The 22,756-nt window shown below is 38.3% G+C and overlaps 1 protein-coding gene across 1 annotated transcript; it reads left to right on the top strand.

Moving 5' to 3' along the window:
• Positions 1–203: 203 nt before the first annotated feature.
• On the top strand, positions 204–18,329 carry LOC134601916 (vomeronasal type-2 receptor 26-like). The gene is made up of 3 exons (XM_063446422.1): positions 204–263; positions 12,272–12,395; positions 17,425–18,329. The coding sequence occupies exons 1-3, from the start codon at positions 204–206 to the stop codon at positions 18,327–18,329; spliced, it is 1,089 nt and encodes a 362-aa protein (XP_063302492.1).
• Positions 18,330–22,756: the final 4,427 nt, after the last annotated feature.

Below are 22,756 nucleotides of genomic sequence, written 5' to 3'. Positions count from 1 at the left end.
GGATAATCCCAATATGGGTCTTGACAACTTCAACCTGAGATCTGACATTAGTTTGGCCTATGTTAACACTTCTTTAGTAGAGAGGCATCATATTTTATACTTGAGATTCCAATCTATTTAATTATTCGTAACTTTTGTTTAGTAAATTCTGATAGCTGTGCTCAGAATAGGTAAAGTATCTTTAATTTGCTAGTCTGATGGGAATGATCTATCTAACAACTGGTACCCCAACACCCATTGATCCCTCAAAAACTCTGAAAGAGGTATGAACAGAAACATTTACACTAGAACCTAACCAAATAATTATATAATAATGTATAATACTTATGTATAATAATTATAAGGTAATATAAATATTAAAACACTTCAAAAACGTAGTTGGCAGAAATTAAGAGAAATTTTACTTAAGTAAAAAGTGATAAAACATATTCCATGAATATCCATCAGCTGATCGTCTGCAATAAGCAAAGCCTGATTTCCAAACTTTCAAACCCCAATACTGTTGTAAGAAAGTCAGTGCTCCATCAGCTGATCGTCTGCAATAAGCAAAGGTAGCCTTCTGAAAGACCACACTAAGACTCTATCCTGCACAGCATCATTTATATTTCATTTAACCACCCTGTACATTTATTTTATTTTATATATTGTATATTTTCTTGCCTTTATATCTTGTCTGTTATGCTAAAGTATAGTTTTGCTAGCCCTGTATGTAATTCTTTTATTCACCTATATGCATTCCTCTTCCCCCTCTGATTTCTGACTGACCTCTGACCCCTCCCTTCTTTAATTGATATGTTTGTTTTTATTTGAATAACCATCCCTTCATCTCTGTGCCTAGATACATATCCCCTCCCTCAGCTTTATTGCAAGCTCTCTGACTCTCACAAATGTTTATTCAACAGCCTGATTTCCAAACTTTCAAACCCCAATACTGCTGTAAGAAAGTCTGATACCCACCATCCCACCCCATGCTCATTATTACATTTATAGATTGTCTGTCACTCCCAAATTTTAGATTAGTAAAACAACAGGTGTACACACTGCCTCCTATTAGTACACTCATGCACTTTCTTAACCCATAAAACATAATATTTACCCTACCTTCACATGCTCTTAATATTCCAATTATTTCCAATTTACTTTTTCACAGTTTAGCAATGACCTGTCTTCTCCTACTCTTTATTTCCTCCTTCTCCCTCAGTATAAAAATATCTCCTTACATCCACTTCACTCATCCCCATCCATATTTACATATGCCCCTCTTTGCTACATTGTACCCCCTCTTCTCTCATCTCATGCCTTGTACTCATTTTTCTACTCTCTCACTCCTACCCACAAATGATTTCATGCATAGAAAACCCATTCACACCTCCTGTCACTTTCTCTCCTCCTACTTCTAGCAGCTGGTGATGTCTCTCCCAATCCAGGGCCCTTCACCTTCTCTACACACACTAAGAAAACCAGAAACCCCAGAAACCTCATCACAATACCCTGCCCTTTACCCTCACTTACCAACATTCATTGTGCACTCTGGAATGCCTGCTCCAGCTGCAGTAATTTAAAATCAACAGCAATATACGACTTTCATCTCAAACTCACTCACACTGCTTGCACTTACAGAGACCTGGCTGTCCCCCTCTGATAGCGTTACTCCCGCCTCTTTATGTTTTGGTGGGCTACAATTCTCTCACTCTCCCAGAATCAATGTAAAGGAGTTGGTGGGGGCATCCTTCTTTCCCCTCAATGTACCTTTCAACCAATCATAACTCCCTCTGCCCTATCCTTTTCTTCTTTTGAAGTTCACACTGTCTGCCGATTTAAACCCATTCCTTTAACCCCTTAAGGACACATGACATGTGTGACATGTCATGATTCCCTTTTATTCCAGAAGTTTGGTCCTTAAGGGGTTAAGAATTGCTATCATCTACAGCCCCTGCTAGACTATTCATTGAGTACTTTTCTTCCTAGCTTCCTTTCATTTAGCACTCCTTCCCTTATATTTGGGGATTTCAATATACCAATCAACAACCCCAATTGCACTGATGCCTCTCGTCTGCTCTCTGTAACCTCCTCCTTGAGCTTTACGCAATGGTCCAATTTAGCAACCCATACAGTGGGAAACACTCTTGATCTCGCCTTCACCAATCTCTGTACCACATCTAATCTCTACAAAATTCCTTTTCCTCTATCTGACCACCATATGCAGACTTTTGACATCAGCATACCTAAGACCCAATTTACACCACCGTCTGAACATCACAGAAACCTCCAATGTCTTGACCTAGAACATTTCTCCACTAATCTCCAAACTCTTCTTTTACCTATCTCATACCTCACCTGTCCTAGCTCTGCAACCTGCTTCTACAATTCCACCATCTCCTCTCAACTAGACATCATGACACCTCCTACATTTAAATGCAGCGTGTGCCCCCAACAACAACCTTGGCACACCAAGCTGACTCGATACCTCCAAAAATGCTCCAGAACTGCTGAACGATGTTGGAGAAAGTCTCACTGTGCATCTGACTTTCTCCACTATAAATGTATGCTGCACTCATACAGCTTGGCTCTTTCCTCTGCAAAAGTAAATTACTTCAATACCCTCATAACCACACTCTCCCATGAACCCAAACGACTATTTCACACATTAAACTCTCTTCTTTGCCCTATTGTTCCTCCTCCACCTACTAATTTGACTGCCTCAGACTCTGCAACTCACTTCTCTGACAAAATCTCTACAATCAGGGAAGAGATCTCTCATCTTTCTTCTTCCCCTTACAATACTTCCCCTAACCTCACTCCCTCTGCTGTTCTATGTTCATTCGCACCTGCTAAAGTGGAAGAGGTTTCTGCTCTGCTCCAGTCCTCCCGCCCCACCACCTGCTCCCTAGATCCAATTCCCTCACATCTCATCCTTACACTGTCTTCTTCTCTTTCTCCTCCTCTCACTAAAATGCTCAATCTCTCTTTCTCCTCTGGCATATTTTCATCGCCCTTCAAACATGCATCTAAAGAAGCCCAACATTAACCCTAACTCCCCATCCAACTACAGTCCTATCTCACTACTGCCTTTTGCATCCAAGATCCTTGAAAGAGTTGTGTATGCAAGATTGACAGACTTCCTCGAGTCCAACTCTCTGCTAGACCTTCTTCAGTCTGGTTTCCGCGCTAAGCACTCTGTGGAAACGGCACTGACCAAAGTATCCAATGATCTACTCACTGCAAAATCTCATGGTCACTACTCTATCCTAATTATCCTTTACCTGTCTGCGGCTTTTGACACTGTTGATCATCAACAGCTTCTTCTCATCTTCCGCAATATCGGTCTACAAGATATTGCTCTCTCATGGTGCTCCTCCTACTTCTCCCAGTGCTCTTTCAGTGTTTCTTTCTCTGGCTCTGCTTCTTCTCCCCAACTCCTCTCTGTTGGTGTCCCCCAAGGGTCAGCCCTACTGTTCTCTATCTATACTGCCTCCCTTGGTAAACTCATTAGCTCCTTTGGCTTCCAATATCATTTCTATGCGGATGACACGCAAATCTACCTGTCCTCTCCTGATCTCTCCCTGTCCCTCTTGACTAGTGTCTCTGACTGCCTCTCTGCTTTTTCCAACTGGATGGTTGCCCACTTCCTTAAACTCAACTTGACCAAAGCTGAAATTCTGGTCTTTCCTCCCTCAAGTGTTGCTACTCCTGTGTCTGCCTCCCTCCAAGTCAACGGTGCTACCATCAGCTCCACCATGCAGGCTCACTGCCTAGGTGTTCTCTTTGACTCCGACCTCTCCTTCACACCTCATGTTCAGTCTATCGCCAAAAACATTGCGTGCATCTGACCCTACTTAACGCCAGATGCGACTACGGTGCTGGTCCATTCCACTGTCCTTTCTCGTCTTGACTACTGTAATCCGCTTCTCAGTGGTCTTACGTGCTCCCAACTTGCACCATTACAGTCCATAATGAATGCGGCGGCGAGACTCATCTTCCTGTCCGCCTGCACCTCCCATGCCTCACCCTTCTGTCAGTCCCTACATTGGCTTCCTGTAAGATATAGTGCTCAATTTACAATTCTGGTTCTTGCTTTCAAATCTCTACAGAATGCTGTTCCCACCTATCTATTCTCCCTAATAAACAAGTATGTCCCATCTATGCCCTTACGCTCTGCTAAAGACTTACGTCTATCTTCTGTGTTCTCCCACCTCTGATGCTTGCCTTCAAGACTTCTCCAGGGCTGCACTGTTCCTGTGGAACTCTCTTCCCTCCTCCGTTAGATGCTCACCCAGTCTCCACTCCTTCAAAAAATCATTAAAAACCCACTTCTTCATAAAAGCGTATCAATGAAACTGTTAATAGCTCCTGACTGATTCCTCTCTTGCAACTGTCATTAGTCTAATACTACTCTTACCTTTTGTGTCACTTTACCCCACTCCCTCTAGCATGTAAGTTCATCGAGGAGGGCCCTCAACCCGTCTGTTCCTGTGTGTCCAACTTGTCTGGTTACAACTACATGTCTGTTCGCCCACCCACTGTAAAGCGCTGTGGAATTTGTTTGAGCTATATAAATAATAACATAATAATAATATGTACAGAGACAAAGTAGTCCAATGCGGTAATATGAGTATTTCATAAAAATGATATCCTTAACACTCATTTTTGGGGGAAGGGCAGAGGTGACAGTGCCGCTTTAACCGTGTCTTTTGTTCATTTTCTATCTGATGTTGCTATTTCATTTGAACCGAAAAAAATCACTTTTAACCCCTTCAGAGTCAATAGTGCACGTTCTGATCAAAACAAAACGTAAACAAAAACTGGAATTTGCGCTATATGTCTGTTCACCCGTAGTTCCCCTCTTTCATATTATATGCACCCACACTTATTATATATCATTTTGTTCAGGAGAAACAGGGCTTTAATTTATCATTAACTATTCATATATGGAACATAATTCATTATGAATAAAATTTAAAAAAAAATTGAGAAAATAAGATTTTTTTTTACATTTGTATTTCCGTCTGACATTTTAGCTGTAAATGTCATAATACTGTTTTACTGCACAAAAATGCACATATTTGTGATCAGCGATGTCTCACGACGAGTACAACAGTATCCCCCATTAACAGGTTTTATGGTGTTTTGGAAAGTTACAGGGTCAAATATAGAACGTTCCATTTTCAAATAGAAATTTGCCAGATTGGTAATGTTACCTTTGAGACGGTGTGGTAGCCCAGCAATGAGAATTACCCCCATAATGGCATACCATTTGAAAAAGTAGACAACAAAAAGGTATTGAAAGTGGGGTATGTTTAGTCTTTTTTAGTAGCCACTTAGTCACAAACACTGGCCAAAGTTAGCGTTCATATTTGTTTTTGTGTTAAAAAAGCAAAAAACGAATATTTGGCCAGTGTTTGTGACTAAGTGGCTACTAAGAAAGACTAGACATACCCCACTTGCAATACCTTGGGTTGTCTACTTTTGCAAATGGTATGCCATCATGGGGGTAATTCTCATTCCTGGGCTACCATACGCTCTCAAAGGCAACATAACCAATCTGGCAAATTTCAATGTCAAAAAAATGAAATGCAAGCCTTATATGTGACTCTCTAACTTTCCAAAACACCATGAAACCTGTACATGGGGGGTACTGTTATTCTCGGGAGACTTCACTAAACACAAATATTAGTGTTTTAAAACAGTAAAACATATTACAACAATAATATAGTCCATAAAAGTGCCGTTCGTTTGTAAAAAATGCAAAAAACTTCACTTTTACTTAAAATATCATCGTTGTAATACAATTTACCAATTTGAAACACTAATATTTGAGTTCAGCGAAGTCTCCCGAGTAAAACAGTACCCCCCATGTACAGGTTTTATGTTTATGTACAGGTTTTATGTTATATATATATATATATTAATAACAAAATACAGTTAGAATGAAATTACATATGTATATATAATTTATATAAAATTTTGTTTCAATATTTTATTTATTAATTTTATTATTTTATTTATTTATTATTGTAATTATACGTATTTATATATATAATATATGTGTATATATCTATTATATATATATAATATATGTATATTATATATATGTAACGTCATTCTAAGTGTATTTTAATACTAATATATGTACTTATATTAGTATTAAAATACACTATGTATGACGTTAAATATATATAATATACATATATATTATATATATAATATATATACATATATTATATATATAAAAATGCATTTAATTTATTTTATAACCTGTCTAATATTTTTTTTTTACACCTCCTACCAGCAGGGGGACTGTCTAATATTTTAGACAGTCCCCCTGCTGGCAGATCCACAGCCAGCTATAGGGGGCCATGTGATCACTCTTTGAGAGTGATCACATGGCCCCTGGGGGCCTGATTTGCCATGGGAGGGCTGCCTGGGCTGTGAGGCAGTCCTCCCGAAGCGGAGCGCCGGGAAGGTGAGTATACCGGGCGCTCCAGGGGCTTCAGCCGTTACGGCGTGCTATGCCGTCACAACGGCTTTAAAGCCCACTTAATCCGTGACGGCATAGCACGTCGTAACGGCGTTAAGGGGTTAAATGGTGCTTACTTGTATGCCCATTTTCTGGCAAGAAAAAACTAAACAAAAACAAATTACTCAAAATTCAAAAACCAAAAAGTGAAAATGCACTATGCACATATCTTTCACTTATAATTGACCAAAGATACTCATTAACCCTGAAAATAAACTATTGAAGGCTTATTGACCAAACACCAAATTGTGTGAATTGACAACTGAATTTCAAAATGTTGTCAAAAATAGTTGATTTAGAAAAAATCTCCAACTCCACTAACAGTAATAGTTTGACTATTAGTTTCCTAAATTTTGCAATTCAATGAAAATATAACCAACAGATATAACTATTTTGATACAAAATAAACTTGTATGTCAAAAGCTGAACTGTATGACTTTTACATAGTTACATAGTTACATGGCTGAAAAGAGACTTGCGTCCATCAAGTTCAGCCTTCCTCACATATGTTTTTTGCTGTTGATCCAAAAGAAGGCAAAAAACCCAGTTTGAATCACTTCCAATTTTGCAACAAGCTAGGAAAAAAATTCCTTCTTGACCCCAGAATGGTAGTCAGATTTATCCTTGGATCAAGCAGTTATTACCCTACATTGAAAGATTGTATCCTTGAGTATTATTGCAATTGTGCTATATGTCTCATTGTTTAGGTGCCAGATTTGTTTAAAAAAGATGACTCTCATATATTAGAAAACAATCAAGTAACGAATAGTTAACATAGTTTGTTCACAAATATGATTTTGCACAAATTTAGAGTTTTCATAAGGTTGTAAAAACGGATTTTAGATAAATCATTGGACATTGGATAAAGCAAATAACTGTTCAGAAGACAAGTGTTTTGAGTTTGATCATATTTTACCATTGCACTATGCTACTGTTCCCTTTATCCCATACTATTTGTACATTTTCTCTATTTAATTTTTAAACCTCCCTCTATCATGTCATATAACCTATCTGATAGTACTATGAGACATAACAAAATAATAAGACATGGAATTCTTCTTCTGTCAACATTCAGCCATTCTATGTAACTCTCAAAATAGCCCAAAATAGCCCACCTATTTGATTTCCTCTATATAACTAAGGAACACTCAAATAGAAATATATATATATATATTTACAATTTAGTAGATGTTATAAGTTTGATTGAAATAGCTTTTGATTTCAGTAAATATGCTGCAACACAACAAATTACAATTTTCAGTTCTTTACAACCTATAAAGTGTTTTGAAACTTACTGTACGTAATAATTTGGAACAGTGCATTGTAAGTTTTTTATGTTTAAAAAAAATACTGTTATCATTTGGAGGTTTGTTCAATAAAATTTGAATTGTACTCTTAATAGTTATTATTATTATTATTATTATTATGATTTATATAGCGCCAACAGATTCCATAGCGCTTTACAATATTATTAGAGGGGGGATTTGACTATAAATAGGACAATTACAAGAAAACTCACAGAAACGAAGGGTTGAAGAGGGCCCTGCTCAAACGAGCTTACAGTCTATAGGAGGTGGGGTATAAAACCCATTAGGACAGGGAATAGAAATCAAATTAGGTGGGAGTGAAGCAGAGCTGGAGGAGAGAGTAGAGTGCTGCCCTTTAGGAGAGAGCAAGAGGCGGGTATGTGAGGCAGAGGTTAGTCTGGGAGGCCATAGGTTTTCCTAAAGAAATTAGTTTTTAGGCACTTCTTACATGATTGAAGACTAGGGGAGAGTCTGATGGCGGTAGGCAGACTATTCCATAGGACGGGAGCTGCCCGTGAAAAGTCCTGCAAGCGCGAGTTGGCCATACGGGTACAAGCAGCAGACAGAAGAAGGTCACGGGCAGAGCGGAGAGATCGCGAAAGGGCATACCTATGGATCTGTGAGGAGATATAAGAGGGGCTAAGATTATTCAGTGCTTTATAGGTATGGGTTAGGACTTTGAATTGACTCCTATAGGATACAGGAAGCCAATGTAAGGACTGACAGAGGGGTGAGGTGTGAGAGGACCGACTAGAGAGGAAAATCAGTCTGGCGGCAGCATTCATTACAGACTGTAGCGGGGCCATACTGCTATTGGGAAGTCCAATTAGGAGAGAGTTACGATAGTCCATGCGAGAGATTACTAGAGCATGGACAAGCTCTTTAGTAGCATCTTGTGTAAGAAACGGTTGGATGCGGGCGATGTTTTTGAGGTGGAATTGGCATGATTTGACAACAGACCAGATGTGAGGCTCAAAGGTGAGGCCAGAGTCAAAAGTAACACCAAGACAACGTGCTTGTACGGATGGGCTGATATGGGTACCACCAATCTGAAGGGAGAGCGAGAGAGGAGGATTAATATTAGAAGGAGGAAAGACAAGAAGTTTTGTTTTGAAAAGATTCAGATTCAGAAAGCGGGAGGAAATCCAATCAGAGATAGAAGAAAGGCAAGAGGTGACATGTTGCAGGACATTAGTGGAGAGGTCTGGGGAGGAGAGATATATCTGGGTGTCATCAGCATACAGGTGGTATTTGAATCCAAAAGAGGTAATAAGCTTGCCAAGAGAAGCAGTGTAAAGAGAAAATAGATGGGGACCAAGGAGAGAGCCTTGAGGGACTCCAACTGAGACAGGTGGAGGTATCATTAGAAAAGGAGACGCTAAATGAGCGTTGGGAGAGATAGGAGGAAAACCATGAGAGGACAGAGTCACAGAGACCGAGTGATTGAAGAGTTTGGAGAAGGAGAAAATGATCAACAGTGTCAAAAGCAGCGGAGAGGTCAAGAAGAATTCATATGCAGTAGTGACCTTTGGATTTAGCTGTGATAAGGTCATTAGTGACTTTGATAAGGGCAGTCTCAGTAGAGTAGAGGGGGCGGAAGAGGGTCAAGGAGAGAGTAGGAGTTGAGGAAGCAGGCCAGATGGGTGAAGACTAGTCTTTCAAGAAGCTTTAAGGAAAAAGGGAGAAGGGATATAGGACAATAGTTAGAGGGGGAGGATGGGTTGAGACATGTGTTTTTTTAAGATGGGTACTACAATAGCATGTTTCAGGACAGCAGGAACAGTGCCAGAAGAAAGAGAGCAGTTGAAGGTGTGTGGTAAGGAGGGCACAAGACAAGAAGAGAGAGATCTAATAAGGTGAGACAGGACAGGATCAAGCGGGCAAGTGGTGGGGCGAGAGGAAAGGATAAGTGCAGCCACCTCTTGTTCAGTAGCCTGGGAGAAGGTCAGAAGGGTTGGAGAGGCATGATCCAGGGGAGATTGAAAAGGTGAGGGGCAAGGTGATGAGAATAATTTCCTTATCTGTTCAATCTTTTCAGTAAAGTAGCAAGCAAGACTGTAAGCTGTAAGGTTAGTTTGGGGGGTGACCACAGCAGGGCAAAGAAGAGAGTTAAAGGTATCAAAGAGACGCCTGGGATTGTGGGAGCATGAACGAATAAGAGAAGAAAAGTATGACTGTTTGGCCAGGGCAAGGGCTGTGCTGTATGAACGCAATATGAATTTGTAGTGTAGAAAGTCTGACTCGGTGTGAGACTTCCTCCAGCAGCGTTCAGCAGAACGAGAACATATTTGCAGGTAGCGTGTTGATTTAGTGTGCCACGGTTGAGGTCGTGTCCTCCTTGCGGTGTGTATTTGGAGAGTGGCTGCAGCGTCCAGGGCTGAGGTGAGAGGAGAGTTATATGAGGAGATAGCCAGTGAGGGACATGAGTGAGCAGGAATGGATAATAGTTGGGAATTGATATGCGCTGACAGCTGCTGGAGGTTTATAGAACTCAGATTCCTTCTGAGTTGAGGGGGGTTTAGTTGAGGTTTTTGGGGGAGGGGGCTATTGGGAGCAAATGATAGGAAATTATGATCTGAGAGAGGAAATGTAGTGTTGCAGATGGTAGAGACTGTACAATCATGAGTGAAAATAAGGTCTAGAATACCCACTGTGATAGCCCAAGGGAGGAGGTAATAGAAAGTTGTTTTGAGACTGCTGAGGTCAAGGGTGAGTTAATGGGAATGTTGAAGCCTCCAAGAATTACAGATGGAATGTTAGAGGAGAGGAAGTAAGGAAGCCAAGCAGCAAAGTGGTCAAGGAAGAGAAGTGGGGAACCAGGGGGACGATAGATAACCACAATGTTAGCAGAGATGGGATAAAAAAGGCGGATTGAATGAATCTCAAAAATAACTGCAATAATTATAATGGCAGGTTTCAGGGGTTACTGGGTTACTGCACTCAGACCACTTCAATGAGCTGAAATGGTCTGGGTGCCCATAGTGTCCCTTTACGTTTTGCTTTTCACCCCTCCTTCATTTCTCCGTCTGTTTTTTTTTTCACTTATTTGTTCAGATTTTTGGCAGATTGGAGTTGTTTTTATTTTTATTTCTTCTTTCTCTCAGTGTGTTGGTTGACATTGTATGTTATCTGATACTTTTGAATCCTTGTCATTTACAAACTAAATCCTAAATAAAGTGTTTAAAATATATGTGCTAGGAAACTAATTTTTTTTACATTGTTATTCACTAAAATAAGAATTTAAAGTGAATTCAATATGACATTTACATTATGTTATTGGTTCTGTATGCACATATTGTTCTTTTTTTGCTTGTATATATTTATTTAGTTTTTATCTTTACCAATAAAAGTTGTTTTATTCAACTATTGTGATGTATTTAGCAAATATTTAGGTCCTAGTAGTCTTTCCGAGGTTAAAAAAAACTCCTTTTCATTGTTCTTTTTTTTTTTTTTTTTTTTTTTTTTTACTGAATTCAATATGATTTTAAAACTTAAGGCCAAAACAGCAGAACTGAAAACATAGCTGACGTAGAGAATGTTTCCATTTTGACTATTTCTAGATAGGAATTTAAATTAATTTTGAATTCCCTTTCAATTCTCTCTTTTGTAAATAATCCTATAGATTTATACATTAGCAGTTTGGCTGTCGCTATGCAAAAAAAAAATGTTATTTTCTATAAAGTGACCTGAAGTCAGATTTATTATTATAGGTTCATATTACTAAACAGTAATCATTTCTCCCCCTAATACCGCTCTCTTAAAATGAATACTGGGAAAAGAGTACCAAAGAAGAAAAAAACACTTTTTCATAATATATTGAATAACTCTCGCCGTGTTGTTAATCTACATATATATTATAATTCTTCTGTTTGTTATCTAAAAATATCAGTACACATCTGACTTACTTTTTCAATAGGTTTATTCTGCTAAAATGACTAATATATAAGAAAATAACATAGAATGCCACAGGATGATGGATATTCAATAGCACATGCTAATTGGCCAACTCAGGAAGGAAGAGTCTTTTGTCCAAATAATTAGGGAACAGATAACTGAGCTGGTCCGTTGTCCCAGTTCTATATAGCTATGAACATAATGACATCAGAAATTTTAACTAAAATCTGTCCGTATAAGGACACGTAAGTAGACCCTCATTCCTCTGTACACACCTACATACCAGCATTGCAGATTAGCATCTGTTCTTCTACCCATTACACATCCATATCTAATATGAATATGAAGATGAACATAGCTATTTTGGCCTTAAATGTGTTAGTCTCTTAGAATGCCCTTTGAATTTTTACTTAAGTGTATAAGCCTGTGTGTTTGCTAATTGTTATTTCGAAAGGGGGAGTTTAGTTGTGATGAGAAAAGATGTAAAATTAAGATGTTTGTTATGCTTGTAAATGTTTGAAATGTGAGCTAAGCTATGTGAATTCTATCCCAGGTTCCGGTCTCTGTCTGCAGTCAAAGCTGCCCTCCTGGGTCCAGACGAGTGGGGAGAAAGGGAGAGCCTGTCTGCTGCTTTCAATGTGTCCCTTGTCCACAAGGAGAGATCTCCAATCAGACAGGTAATATGGGACAACATGTCCAAGACTGATAGCCAGTGGGAGAATATTATAAACAGTGGCAGGATTAATGTAGTGAGAGCCCTCACAAGAAATAAAATATTTTTTTTATTTGGCTGCCCTCTAGTGCAAGGATGGCCAAAAGGTCGATCCCCATCTGTCGTAAAACCACAATACTATGACAGCTTGGTATATACTATTTGACCATCCTTGCAGGTGGTATATGTGAGCATTGTTTGTGTATTTGAATGTAATCATGTTTTTGTATGGAGTATGTGTTTGTGCATGTAGGTGTGTATTTGTATGTACTGTTGCCATTGGAATGCAGTGGTTTACATCTATGTAATCTTTGTGTTTGTTTAAATGCAGGGGTGTGTTTTTATATAGTGTTAGTGTTAATGTTTATAGGGACACACTAGGCACACAGACGACTTCAGCTCATTGTCCCAGTCCCACTTAGTCCTAAAATGTAAATCATTGCAGTTTGAGAGAATCAGGCAAGTATTAAAAGGCGTTTTTACCCTCTCAATGCTGTGGGGGGCCGCGAGGCAAGGCAGGTCAGAGGACTCTACAGTGTAAGGAATACAATTTTGTATTCCTTACACTATAGGATCCCTTAAAGTTCAGGTGTACATCTGTGTGTAGTGTTGGTGTATGAATATAAGGTTGTTTGTATATAACCCTTCTGGGATGTATGCACATATAGACATACACTGCCACATACATACATATTTACAAAGATACACATTCACATTGACACACATACTGACACATACACACACTCTGACACATACACATGCTGACACACACAGATACACAAATTGACACACAGATACACACATATAAACGCAATGACACACACATAGATATACACACTGACACATACACACATTGACACACATATAAACACAGTGACACATACACACACACACTGACACACAGATACATTCACTGGAACATGCACACTCAAACATTGACATATACTCACACATATCATAATTCTTATATGTTTAGCCACCCTCCTGTTAACATACATTTTATGTGCAGGAGAGTGGCTTCACTGGGGTCCTGCTGCTGGCTGAGACTGATGGGAGAGAGGGGTCTTGAGCCGACTCTCTCCATGTTCTCCCTGTCCATGCTGTATGTGCCTCCTCCTCCTGTCTGCCTCCCGTGTAGCATTCTATATGTACCAGAGAAGAAGTGACAGTTCTCACTTCCTCCCAACATTGGAATCTTACAGGCTAAAGTCTTACTTGTATTCAAGATCGGAAGTGGTGGTCTGAGCCAATCACAATGCTTCCCCACAGGATTGTCTGAGACGGTCAAGGAGGCAGATCAGGGGCAGGTCACAAATCGAACACACCTCTGTCCAATCAGCATCTCCTCATAGAGATTAATTGAATTAACGCATCTCTATGAGGAAAATTCAGTGTCTGCATGCAGAAAGTGGAGACAATAAATGGCAGTCATGCTGTGCAGCACTGCCCCAGGAAGCACGTCAAGCAGCCATCTAAGAAGTGGCCAGTGTAGTTATCACTAGGATGTAATGTAAAAACTGCATTTTCTCTGAAAAGACAGTGTTTACTGCAAAAAGCCTGAAGGCAATGATTCTACTCCCCAGAACAAATACAATAAGCTGTAGTTGTTCTGGTGACTATAGTGTCCCTTTAATTCCCCCCTTTATATTTTGCTGAGCATCCTGGTTACTATGTTGTAGTTGTGACACCCACCATTATTTAGATTACAAAGTAATATTTCAGTGGGAGTTAACGCAATGCTTTTTGCAAGTATAGTAAAACAATCTCACATGTCTAAATCAAAATAAAAAACTCATGGATTGCCTGTTTAGCTTTGAAGAGCTCATTTTATTTCACAGGCTTTCTTTGACACTTATAGAGAGGTTAATAAGTCATTAAATAATTTTAGACAAACAAGTCCACAAAACTGAGTTTAATGCGAAAAATCAAAAGTTTGGCTTAGGATAAGACTGCAGAATTAAAATTGCATTTCTAGTTTTAAACTGTTAATCTGTTTAATGTATTTTCAGAAGTTTGATTAAATAGTATTAAAGGAACGCTATAGTCACCTAAATTACTTTAGCTAAATAAAGCAGTTTTAGTGTATAGATCATTCCCCTGCAATGTCACTGCTCATGTCACTGTCATTTAGGAGTTAAATCACTTTGTTTCTGTTTATGCAGCCCTAGCCACACCTCCCCTGGCTATGATTGACAGAGCCTGCATGTAATTTACCTTAAATAATTGTATCTCAATCTCTAAATTGAACTTTAATCACATACAGGAGGCTCTTGTAGAGAGGGCCGCCATCAGGGGGTGACAACCATAACGGTTGTCACGGGCCCGGCGGCCCTGGGGGGCCCGGCCGTCCGGGCCCCACGTGTAGCGACAGAACTGCCGCCGGTGCAGTTGCACCGGGGCCCGCACACTGATGGGGCCCATCGGGTGGCCCATGCACTTAGGGCCACCCGATGGGCCCCATATCTTCAGGGGCCTGGTCAGCGCTGCGCCCGTGGTATAGCGCGACCGGGCCCCTTTAAAAAAAAAATGCCGCCGCAGCGCAAGTGCTGCTGGGAGGAAGTGGTCACTTCCTCCCAGCTCACTCCGCGCGGAAGGAGCACTCGCACCCGACGTGAAGAGGGAGAGCCAGCCGACTGCCAGTCCCATCACCCCCAGCCAGCCACCCTCCTGCAAAGACAAGGTAAGAAACAGGAGGGTGGCTGGAAAATGAGCTGTGTGTATGTATGTCTGTTTGTCTGTATATCTGTATGTCTGTCTGTCTGTGTGTATGTCTGTCTGTCTGTGTGTATGTCTGTCTGTGTGTATGTATGTCTGTGTGTATGTATGTCTGTGTGTATGTATGTCTGTCTGTGTGTATGTCTGTCTGTGTGTATGTTTGTCTGTATGTCTGTCTGTGTGTATGTCTGTCTGTGTGTATGCCTGCCTGTCTGTCTGTGTGTATGTATGTCTGTCTGTGTGTATGTCTGTCTGTCTGTGTGTATGTCTGTCTGTGTGTATGTCTGTCTGTGTGTCTGTATGTCTGTCTGTGTGTCTGTATGTCTGTCTGTGTGTATGTGTGTATGTATGTATGTATGTCTGTGTGTCTGTCTGTGTGTGTGTGTATGTCTGTTTGTCTGTATGTCTGTCTGCATGTCTGTCTGTATGTATGTCTGTCTGTGTGTATGTCTGTGTGTGTAAGTATGTCTGTGTGTGTGTTTGTCTGTATGTATGTCTGCATGTCATTATGTGTATATGAATGTCAGTGTATGTCTGCATGCCATTATGAATGTGTGTATGTCTGGCTGTCTGTATGAATGTATGTCTGTATGCATGTATGTCTATCTGTATGCATGTCATTATGTGTGTATGAATGTCAGTGTATGCATGTCTGCATGTCATTATGAATGTGTGTATGTATGGATGTCAGTGTCTGTATGAATGTATGTATGCCAGTATGAATGTATGTATGTATGTAACTATGTATGTCTGTATGTATATCTGTATGTATGTCTGTATGCATGTATGTCTATCTGTATGCATGTCATTATGTGTGTATGAATGTCAGTGTATGTATGTCTGCATGTCATTATGAATGTGTGTATGTATGGATGTATGTATGCCAGTATGACTGTATGTATGTAACTATGTATGTCTGTATGTATATCTGTATGAATGTCTGTATGCATGTCTGTATGTCTGTATGCATGTATGTCTATCTGTATGCATGTCATTATGTGTGTATGAATGTCAGTGTATGTATGTCTACATGTCATTATGAATGTGTGTATGTCTGTTTGTATGAATGTATGTATGAATGTATGTCTGTATGTCATTATGAATGTGTGTATGTCTGTTGGTATGAATGTATGTATGAATGTATGTCTGTATGTCATTATGAATGTGTGTATGTATGGATGTCAGTGTCTGTATGAATGTATGTATGTATGTATGTAGGTATGCATGCATGTATGCATGTATGTCTATCTGTATGCATGTCATTATGTGTGTATGAATGTCAGTGTATGTATGTCTACATTTCATTATGAATGTGTGTATGCCTGTTTGTATGAATGCATGTATGAATGCATGTCTGTATGTCATTATGAATGTGTGTATGTCTGTTTGTATAAATGTATGTCTGTATGTCATTATGAATGTGTGTATGTATGGATGTCAGTGTCTGTATGAATGTATGTCTGTATGCATGCATGTCTATCTGTATGCATGTCATTATGTGTGTATGAATGTCAGTGTATGTATGTCTGCATGTCAGTATGAATGTGTGTATGTCAGTATGAATGTCTGTCTGTATGTCATTATGAATGTGTCTGTGTCTGTATGTCCTTATGCATGTGTGTCTGTATGTATGTTAGTATGTGTCTGTCACTATGTACGCCTGTGTGTCTGTATATGTGTGTATGTCTCAGTATGTGTGTGTCAGTATGTATGCATATATGCGTATCAGTATGTGTGTCTGTTAGTATGTATCAGTGTGTGTGTGTGTGTGTATCTGTGTCCTTTTGTATCAGTAATGTGTTTGCATCTGTGTATGTATTCCTGTGGGCGGGATTTGGAGGCGGTCTCTGTGGGCGGTTTTGAAGGCGGGCACCCAGGGGCCCAGACCCTGAGCTCAGTTAGGGGCCCCCAAATTTCTGGTGGCGGGCCTGCTTGTAGGGTCTAGCAAGCTATTAACATAGCAAGGGATAAGAAAATCTTAATTAAACAGAACTTGCAATAAAGAAAGCCTAAATAGGGCTCTCTTTACAGGAAGTGTTTATGGAAGGCTGTGCAAGTCACATGCAGGGAGGTATGACTAGGGTTAATAAACAAAGGGATTTAACACCTAAATGGCAGAGGATTGAGCAGTGAGGCTGCAGGGGCATGTTCTATACACTAAAACTGCTTCATTAACCTAAAGTTGTTCATGTGACTATAGTGTCCCTTTAATAGCATAACATGTATGTGTTTACTTTACATTGTTTTCCAGTAAAAAAAAAAATATGTTTACATTTTAGACTCAGTTGACTGTTTTAAATGTCCGTGGAACCAATGGCCAAATCTACAGAAAAATAGATGCCTCCAAAAGACCATAGAGTTTCTCTCCCATGAAGAAGCTTTGGGTGCAACATTAACAGCTTTTAGTGTCTTCTCTTCCATAATCCCCATCCATATATTTGGTCTTTTCTTCCGTTATAAGAATACCCCAATTGTAAAAGCAAATAATTACAATCTAAGTTGTCTTCTTTTGGTTTCCCTATGCTTCTGTTTTCTTAGCTCCTTGGCTTTCATTGGTTACCCAATGCCTGAGAAATGCCTGCTGCGCCAGCCTGCATTTGGCATGTTTTTTACCCTATGTGTGTCTTGTATCTTAGCCAAAACAATCATGGTTGTTTTTGCCTTCATGGCTACAAAACCTGGTAGTAGCTTGAAGAAATGGACAAAACCCAAGGTGGCCTACATGATTGTTGTCTTCTCCTCCTTCTTACAGTTTTTATTATGTACCTCTTGGTTACTTTGTGCCACTCCTTTTCCAGAACACAACACTCAAATGCAATCTGGGACCATCATTGTTGAATGTAACGAAGGTTCAAATACAGCCTTCTGGTGTATGTTGGGATACCTTGGCTTCCTGGCCACCATCAGTTTCATTGTTGCCTTCTTGTCTAGGAGACTTCCAGACAGCTTCAATGAAGCCAAGTTCATCACCTTCAGCTTGTTGGCATTCCTCAGCGGCTGGGTGTCCTATATCCCAGCTTCTCTCAGTGCCCGTGGAAAGTACACGGTGGCCATGGAGATCTTTGCCATCCTATCTTCAAGTTGGGCATTAGTGGCCTGTACGTTTGTTCCAAAATGTTTCATTATATTATTCCGGCCTTACCTGAACTCCAAGGAACAACTAATGGGAAACACTAGAGGGTGAATTAGGAAAACTATGAAAAGAATCTTCTATTCTTTGGTGATTCTGTGTACAGAGCATGGAGTGGAGCATTTTTATTTTTATATTAATTGCAAATTATATTCATTGAACACTGGTTACATTATTTTACCATCTACTTTGTTACATGATATTACTGTCTACTATGTTTAGTTTGATTAAAATTACATTCTAATTTTGTATACCTTTATTCTTAGTAAATTAAAGTATGGTACTTCATAAATTACTATTTCATCTTCTCTTTTATATTCTCTTCTCTTAAGTATACATGGTGTGCCTTTTAGGTAGAATTTCAAGGACATGGGGAGAGTCTGGGGAAAGACTCTCTAGTCCTACAGATGGACAGGCACATTCAATGGATACATTTATTGGGTACCTTTTCAGGGCCTATGGATGAGTGGGCAGATTTCCACATAGTTGGAACATTTCAATGAATGTACTGATTCCAAGGGCCACACAATCTAAATCCTTCATACTCTTCATTAATCTGCTCATTACTGAACTTTACATTCAATGTTTTTCTCAGTCGTATGTCACATGTAATATCTATGTTAGAAGACTGAATTAGGAAATTGATAAATCTGGAATGCTTTCAGGTATATATTCTAACCATATTTTATTACAAATGGCTTACTGAAAAGAAAATTAAAGGGACTCTATAGTCACCAAAACAACTTTAGCTTAATGAAGCAGCTTTGTCGTATAGTTCATGCCCCTGCAGTCTCACTGCTCAATTCACTGCCATTTAGGAGTTAAATTACTTATTCAGCCCTAGTCTTACTCTGACTTACACAGCCTTCCTAAACACTTCCTGTAAAGAGCTAATTTATGTTTACACTTCCTTTATTGCAAATTCTGTTTAACCCCTTCAGGACCGCTGACGGTTCAGGACCGTCAGCGGTAAAACGTGCGTTTGGACCGCTGACGGTCCTGAACCGTCATAACGGTCTGGGGCTACTTACCTGATTGCCGTCGGTCCCACTGCGGCGATCAGCTCTCCTCCCGGTCCAGGGGGGTTGCCTGTCTGCCCGGGCAGTCTCCCCTCGGCAGATCAAGACCCCACGGGCACGTGATCACTCGATCGCAATAGGTGCCTGTGTATCTGCCTGCAGGGGGACTGTCTGTGCTGACAGGCAGTCTCCCTGCATCTGTAAAATAATAAAATAAAGTGAAATAAAATCAATCAGTGTAAAAAAATAAAATAATATGTGTATATATATATATATATATATATATGATATATATACATGTATTATATCTATATATACACCTATATATAATATATGTATATATATCATATATATAATGTCATACTAAGTGTATTTTTATATTTATATATACGTATATTAATATAAAAATACACTTATATTTAAATTACACACGAATATATACAATATATATAATAACTATATATATGGTATATATATATTATTATAAAATACAAATAATATGTTAATAAAAATAAATAACAAAAAATAAAAATAATTTTTAATAATTAAAAAAAAATTATATATATGCAATTTTATTCTAACAGTATTTTGATATTGATATATATATATTTATATCAAAATACACTTAGAATGTAATGATATATATATATCTATGTATAAATAAATAAATAAAAATAATACGAAATATACATATGTCCACATACATAATTACATAAATAATTTCATAAATATACACGTAGATGTCAAATATATAAATATGTATATATATTAAAATTCTACGTGCGTATTTATGTAATATTTTTACCTAATTAAGTAATTTTAATGATTGCAATTTGAGGGACCTGCCTGCAAACCCAAGCCGAAAGTCCAGATAATTTAATTTACTAGCACTGTGTTTAACCCTGTAACTTTCTATGACACCCTAAAACCTGTAAATGGGGGTACTGTTTTACTTGGGAGACTTTGCTGAACACAAATATTAGTGTTTCAAAACAGTAAAACATATCATAGCGATGATATTGTCAGTGAAAGTGAAGTTTTTTGCATTTTTCACACACAAACAGCACTTTCACTGAGGATATTATTGCTGTGATATATTTTACTGTTCTGATACACTAATATTTGTGTTCAGCGAAGTCTCCTGAGTATAACAGTACCCCACATGTAGAGGTTTTATAGGGTTTGTGAAAGTTACAGGGTCAAATATAAGGCTTGATTTTACTTTTTTTATTGAAATTTGTCAGATTGGTTAGGTTGCCTTTGAGAGCGTATGGTAGCCTAGGAATGAGAATTAGCCCCATGATGGCATACCATTTGCAAAAGAAGACAACCCAAGGTATTGCAAATGGGGTATGTTCAGTCTTTTTTAGTAGCCACTTAGTCACAAACACCGGCCAAAGTTAGCGTTTTTTGCATTTTTAACACACAAACAAATATAAATGCTAACTTTGGCCAGTGTTTGTGACTAGGTGGCTACTAAAAAAGACTGGACATACCCCATTTTGAATACCCTGGGTTGTCTACTTTAAAAAAATATGTACATGTTAGGTGTGTTTAGGGGATTTATGACAGATAACGGTGTTACAATGTCACTATTGATACATTTAAAATATATATATATATTAAAACAGCAATTTCCTACTTGTATTTATAGGCCTATAACTTGCAAAAAAAAAAGCAATAAATCATGTAAACACTGGGTGTTTTTAAACTCGGGACAAAATTTTGAATCTATTTAGCATTTTTTTCATTAGCTTTTGTAGATAAGTAAAAGATTTTTCAAGTAAAAGTCCAAAAACATGTTTTTTTTTTATTTTTCACCATATTTTATTATTTTTTTTTAAATAAAATATATGACATAATACAAATAATGGTATGTAAAGAAAGCCCTTCTTGTCTTGAAAAAACAATATATAACTTGTATGGGAACCGTAAATGAGAGAGCGGAAAATTACAGCTAAACACAAACACCACAAAAGTGTTAAAACGGCTCTGGTCCTTAACGTACAAACATCGCAAAAAACAGGCCGGTCCTTAAGGGGTTAATTTAGAACTTCTTATCTCCTGCTCTGTTAATAGCTTGCTAGACCCTGCAGGATCCTTCTGTGTGTGATTGAAGCTCAATTTATAGAGCAGGAGATAAAGTTTTTTAAAGTAATTTCAATCTGTTTAAAAATGTAACCGTTTTGTTTTCATGCAGGCTGTGTCAGTCACAACCAGGGGAGGTGTGGCTAGGGCTGCATAAACAGAAACAAACGTGATTTAATTCCTAAATGGCAGAGAATTGAGCAGTGAGACTTAAGAGGCACCATCTATACACCATAAGTGCTTCATTAATCTAAAGCTGTTTTGGTGACTTTAATATTAGGGATGTGTGTTAAAGGGACACTTCAGTTAACCATTTATTATTATGCAAAATGAAGACAATTTTATTTCATTGTTTTTTCTTTTAGTATTTTAGAAAGTTCTGCGTTTTTAGTAGTAATATGTAAAACCACTTAACATATTTATTTGGATAAAACCCCCATTTTTTATATTTCTTGTAGTATTTTGAAATGCTTTCAGTTTGGGACCATTGAGAAAAGAAACAAATGACCCTAAGCAAACAGTTTCCAACTGCGAGAGGCTAAAAGTAAAAAAGTTATATGAAATTATAAAAGTATGGTGGAAATTAAAAGAAAAAGAAAAGAAATTAAGGATTTTTTTTATTCAAAAAAGAAACCAAAATATATCAAAATACCAAATATGAAAATGTTTAACTACAGAGTTGAGCTATGTCAGACTTTTACTCTGCAATTCAGACGCAATAGGTTAAATCTGAATACATTAGGCAATTAAACATAAACATAAACAGCTACAGTTTGATATTTTTTTTTCCCATGAACATTTTTTCAATTTATAACATTTTAGTACTTTTATGTATTTTAATGATTTTTATATTAATTACGGTATGTTGAATTTTTTTTTTGTAAATCTCATTTTTTATCTAGCTGCACAGCCATGGCGTTTAAGCTGACCGATTTTTGGTCAATCGTTTTCTTGACATCTACTCTCTTTCACTGCAGCTCCTCTCCTCCAGCAGACTTCTTTTTATTCTAAAAGACATTTCTGCCCTATGGATTGTGCGTAGATTGTGTGTAGCCCAAGCATTTTGACTTTTAAAGCAATGCTGCTATTACCTGTTCTTTTTACTTCTAACAAGTTGTTCTTTGTTACTATAGACAGATAGGGGGTGGATCTCTTAGATGAGGATTTGAGTAAACACCGGAATAAAATAGGGGATGACACAGCTTGTAAGAGACTCCTCAGATTAGGCTGTAGCCTCTCTTCAAATATCCATATGGTAACCGCAAGCGGTTCCCTTATTTACCACTATAATGTCTTAAAGCATAGAACTTAGTAGGGCTAACCATACAGATATCTTAGCCATAATTTTATATAGTTAGTAAGAGATCCTCTATT

This window comes from Pelobates fuscus, chromosome 3, assembly GCF_036172605.1.
Source record: "Pelobates fuscus isolate aPelFus1 chromosome 3, aPelFus1.pri, whole genome shotgun sequence".
Taxonomy (NCBI): domain Eukaryota; kingdom Metazoa; phylum Chordata; class Amphibia; order Anura; family Pelobatidae; genus Pelobates; species Pelobates fuscus.
Note: the sequence above shows the minus strand (reverse complement) of the source record. Positions and strands in the feature narration are given on the sequence as shown.

Excerpts from the sequence above, each read along its gene's own strand:
- LOC134601916 (XM_063446422.1), top strand. The coding sequence starts at position 204 with ATGATCTATCTAACAACTGGTACCCCAACACCCATTGATCCCTCAAAA. Across the intron at positions 264-12,271 it reads CCTCAAAAACTCTGAAAGAG|GTTCCGGTCTCTGTCTGCAG; the intron begins GTATGAACAGAA and ends ATTCTATCCCAG. Across the intron at positions 12,396-17,424 it reads AGAGATCTCCAATCAGACAG|ACTCAGTTGACTGTTTTAAA; the intron begins GTAATATGGGAC and ends TTTACATTTTAG.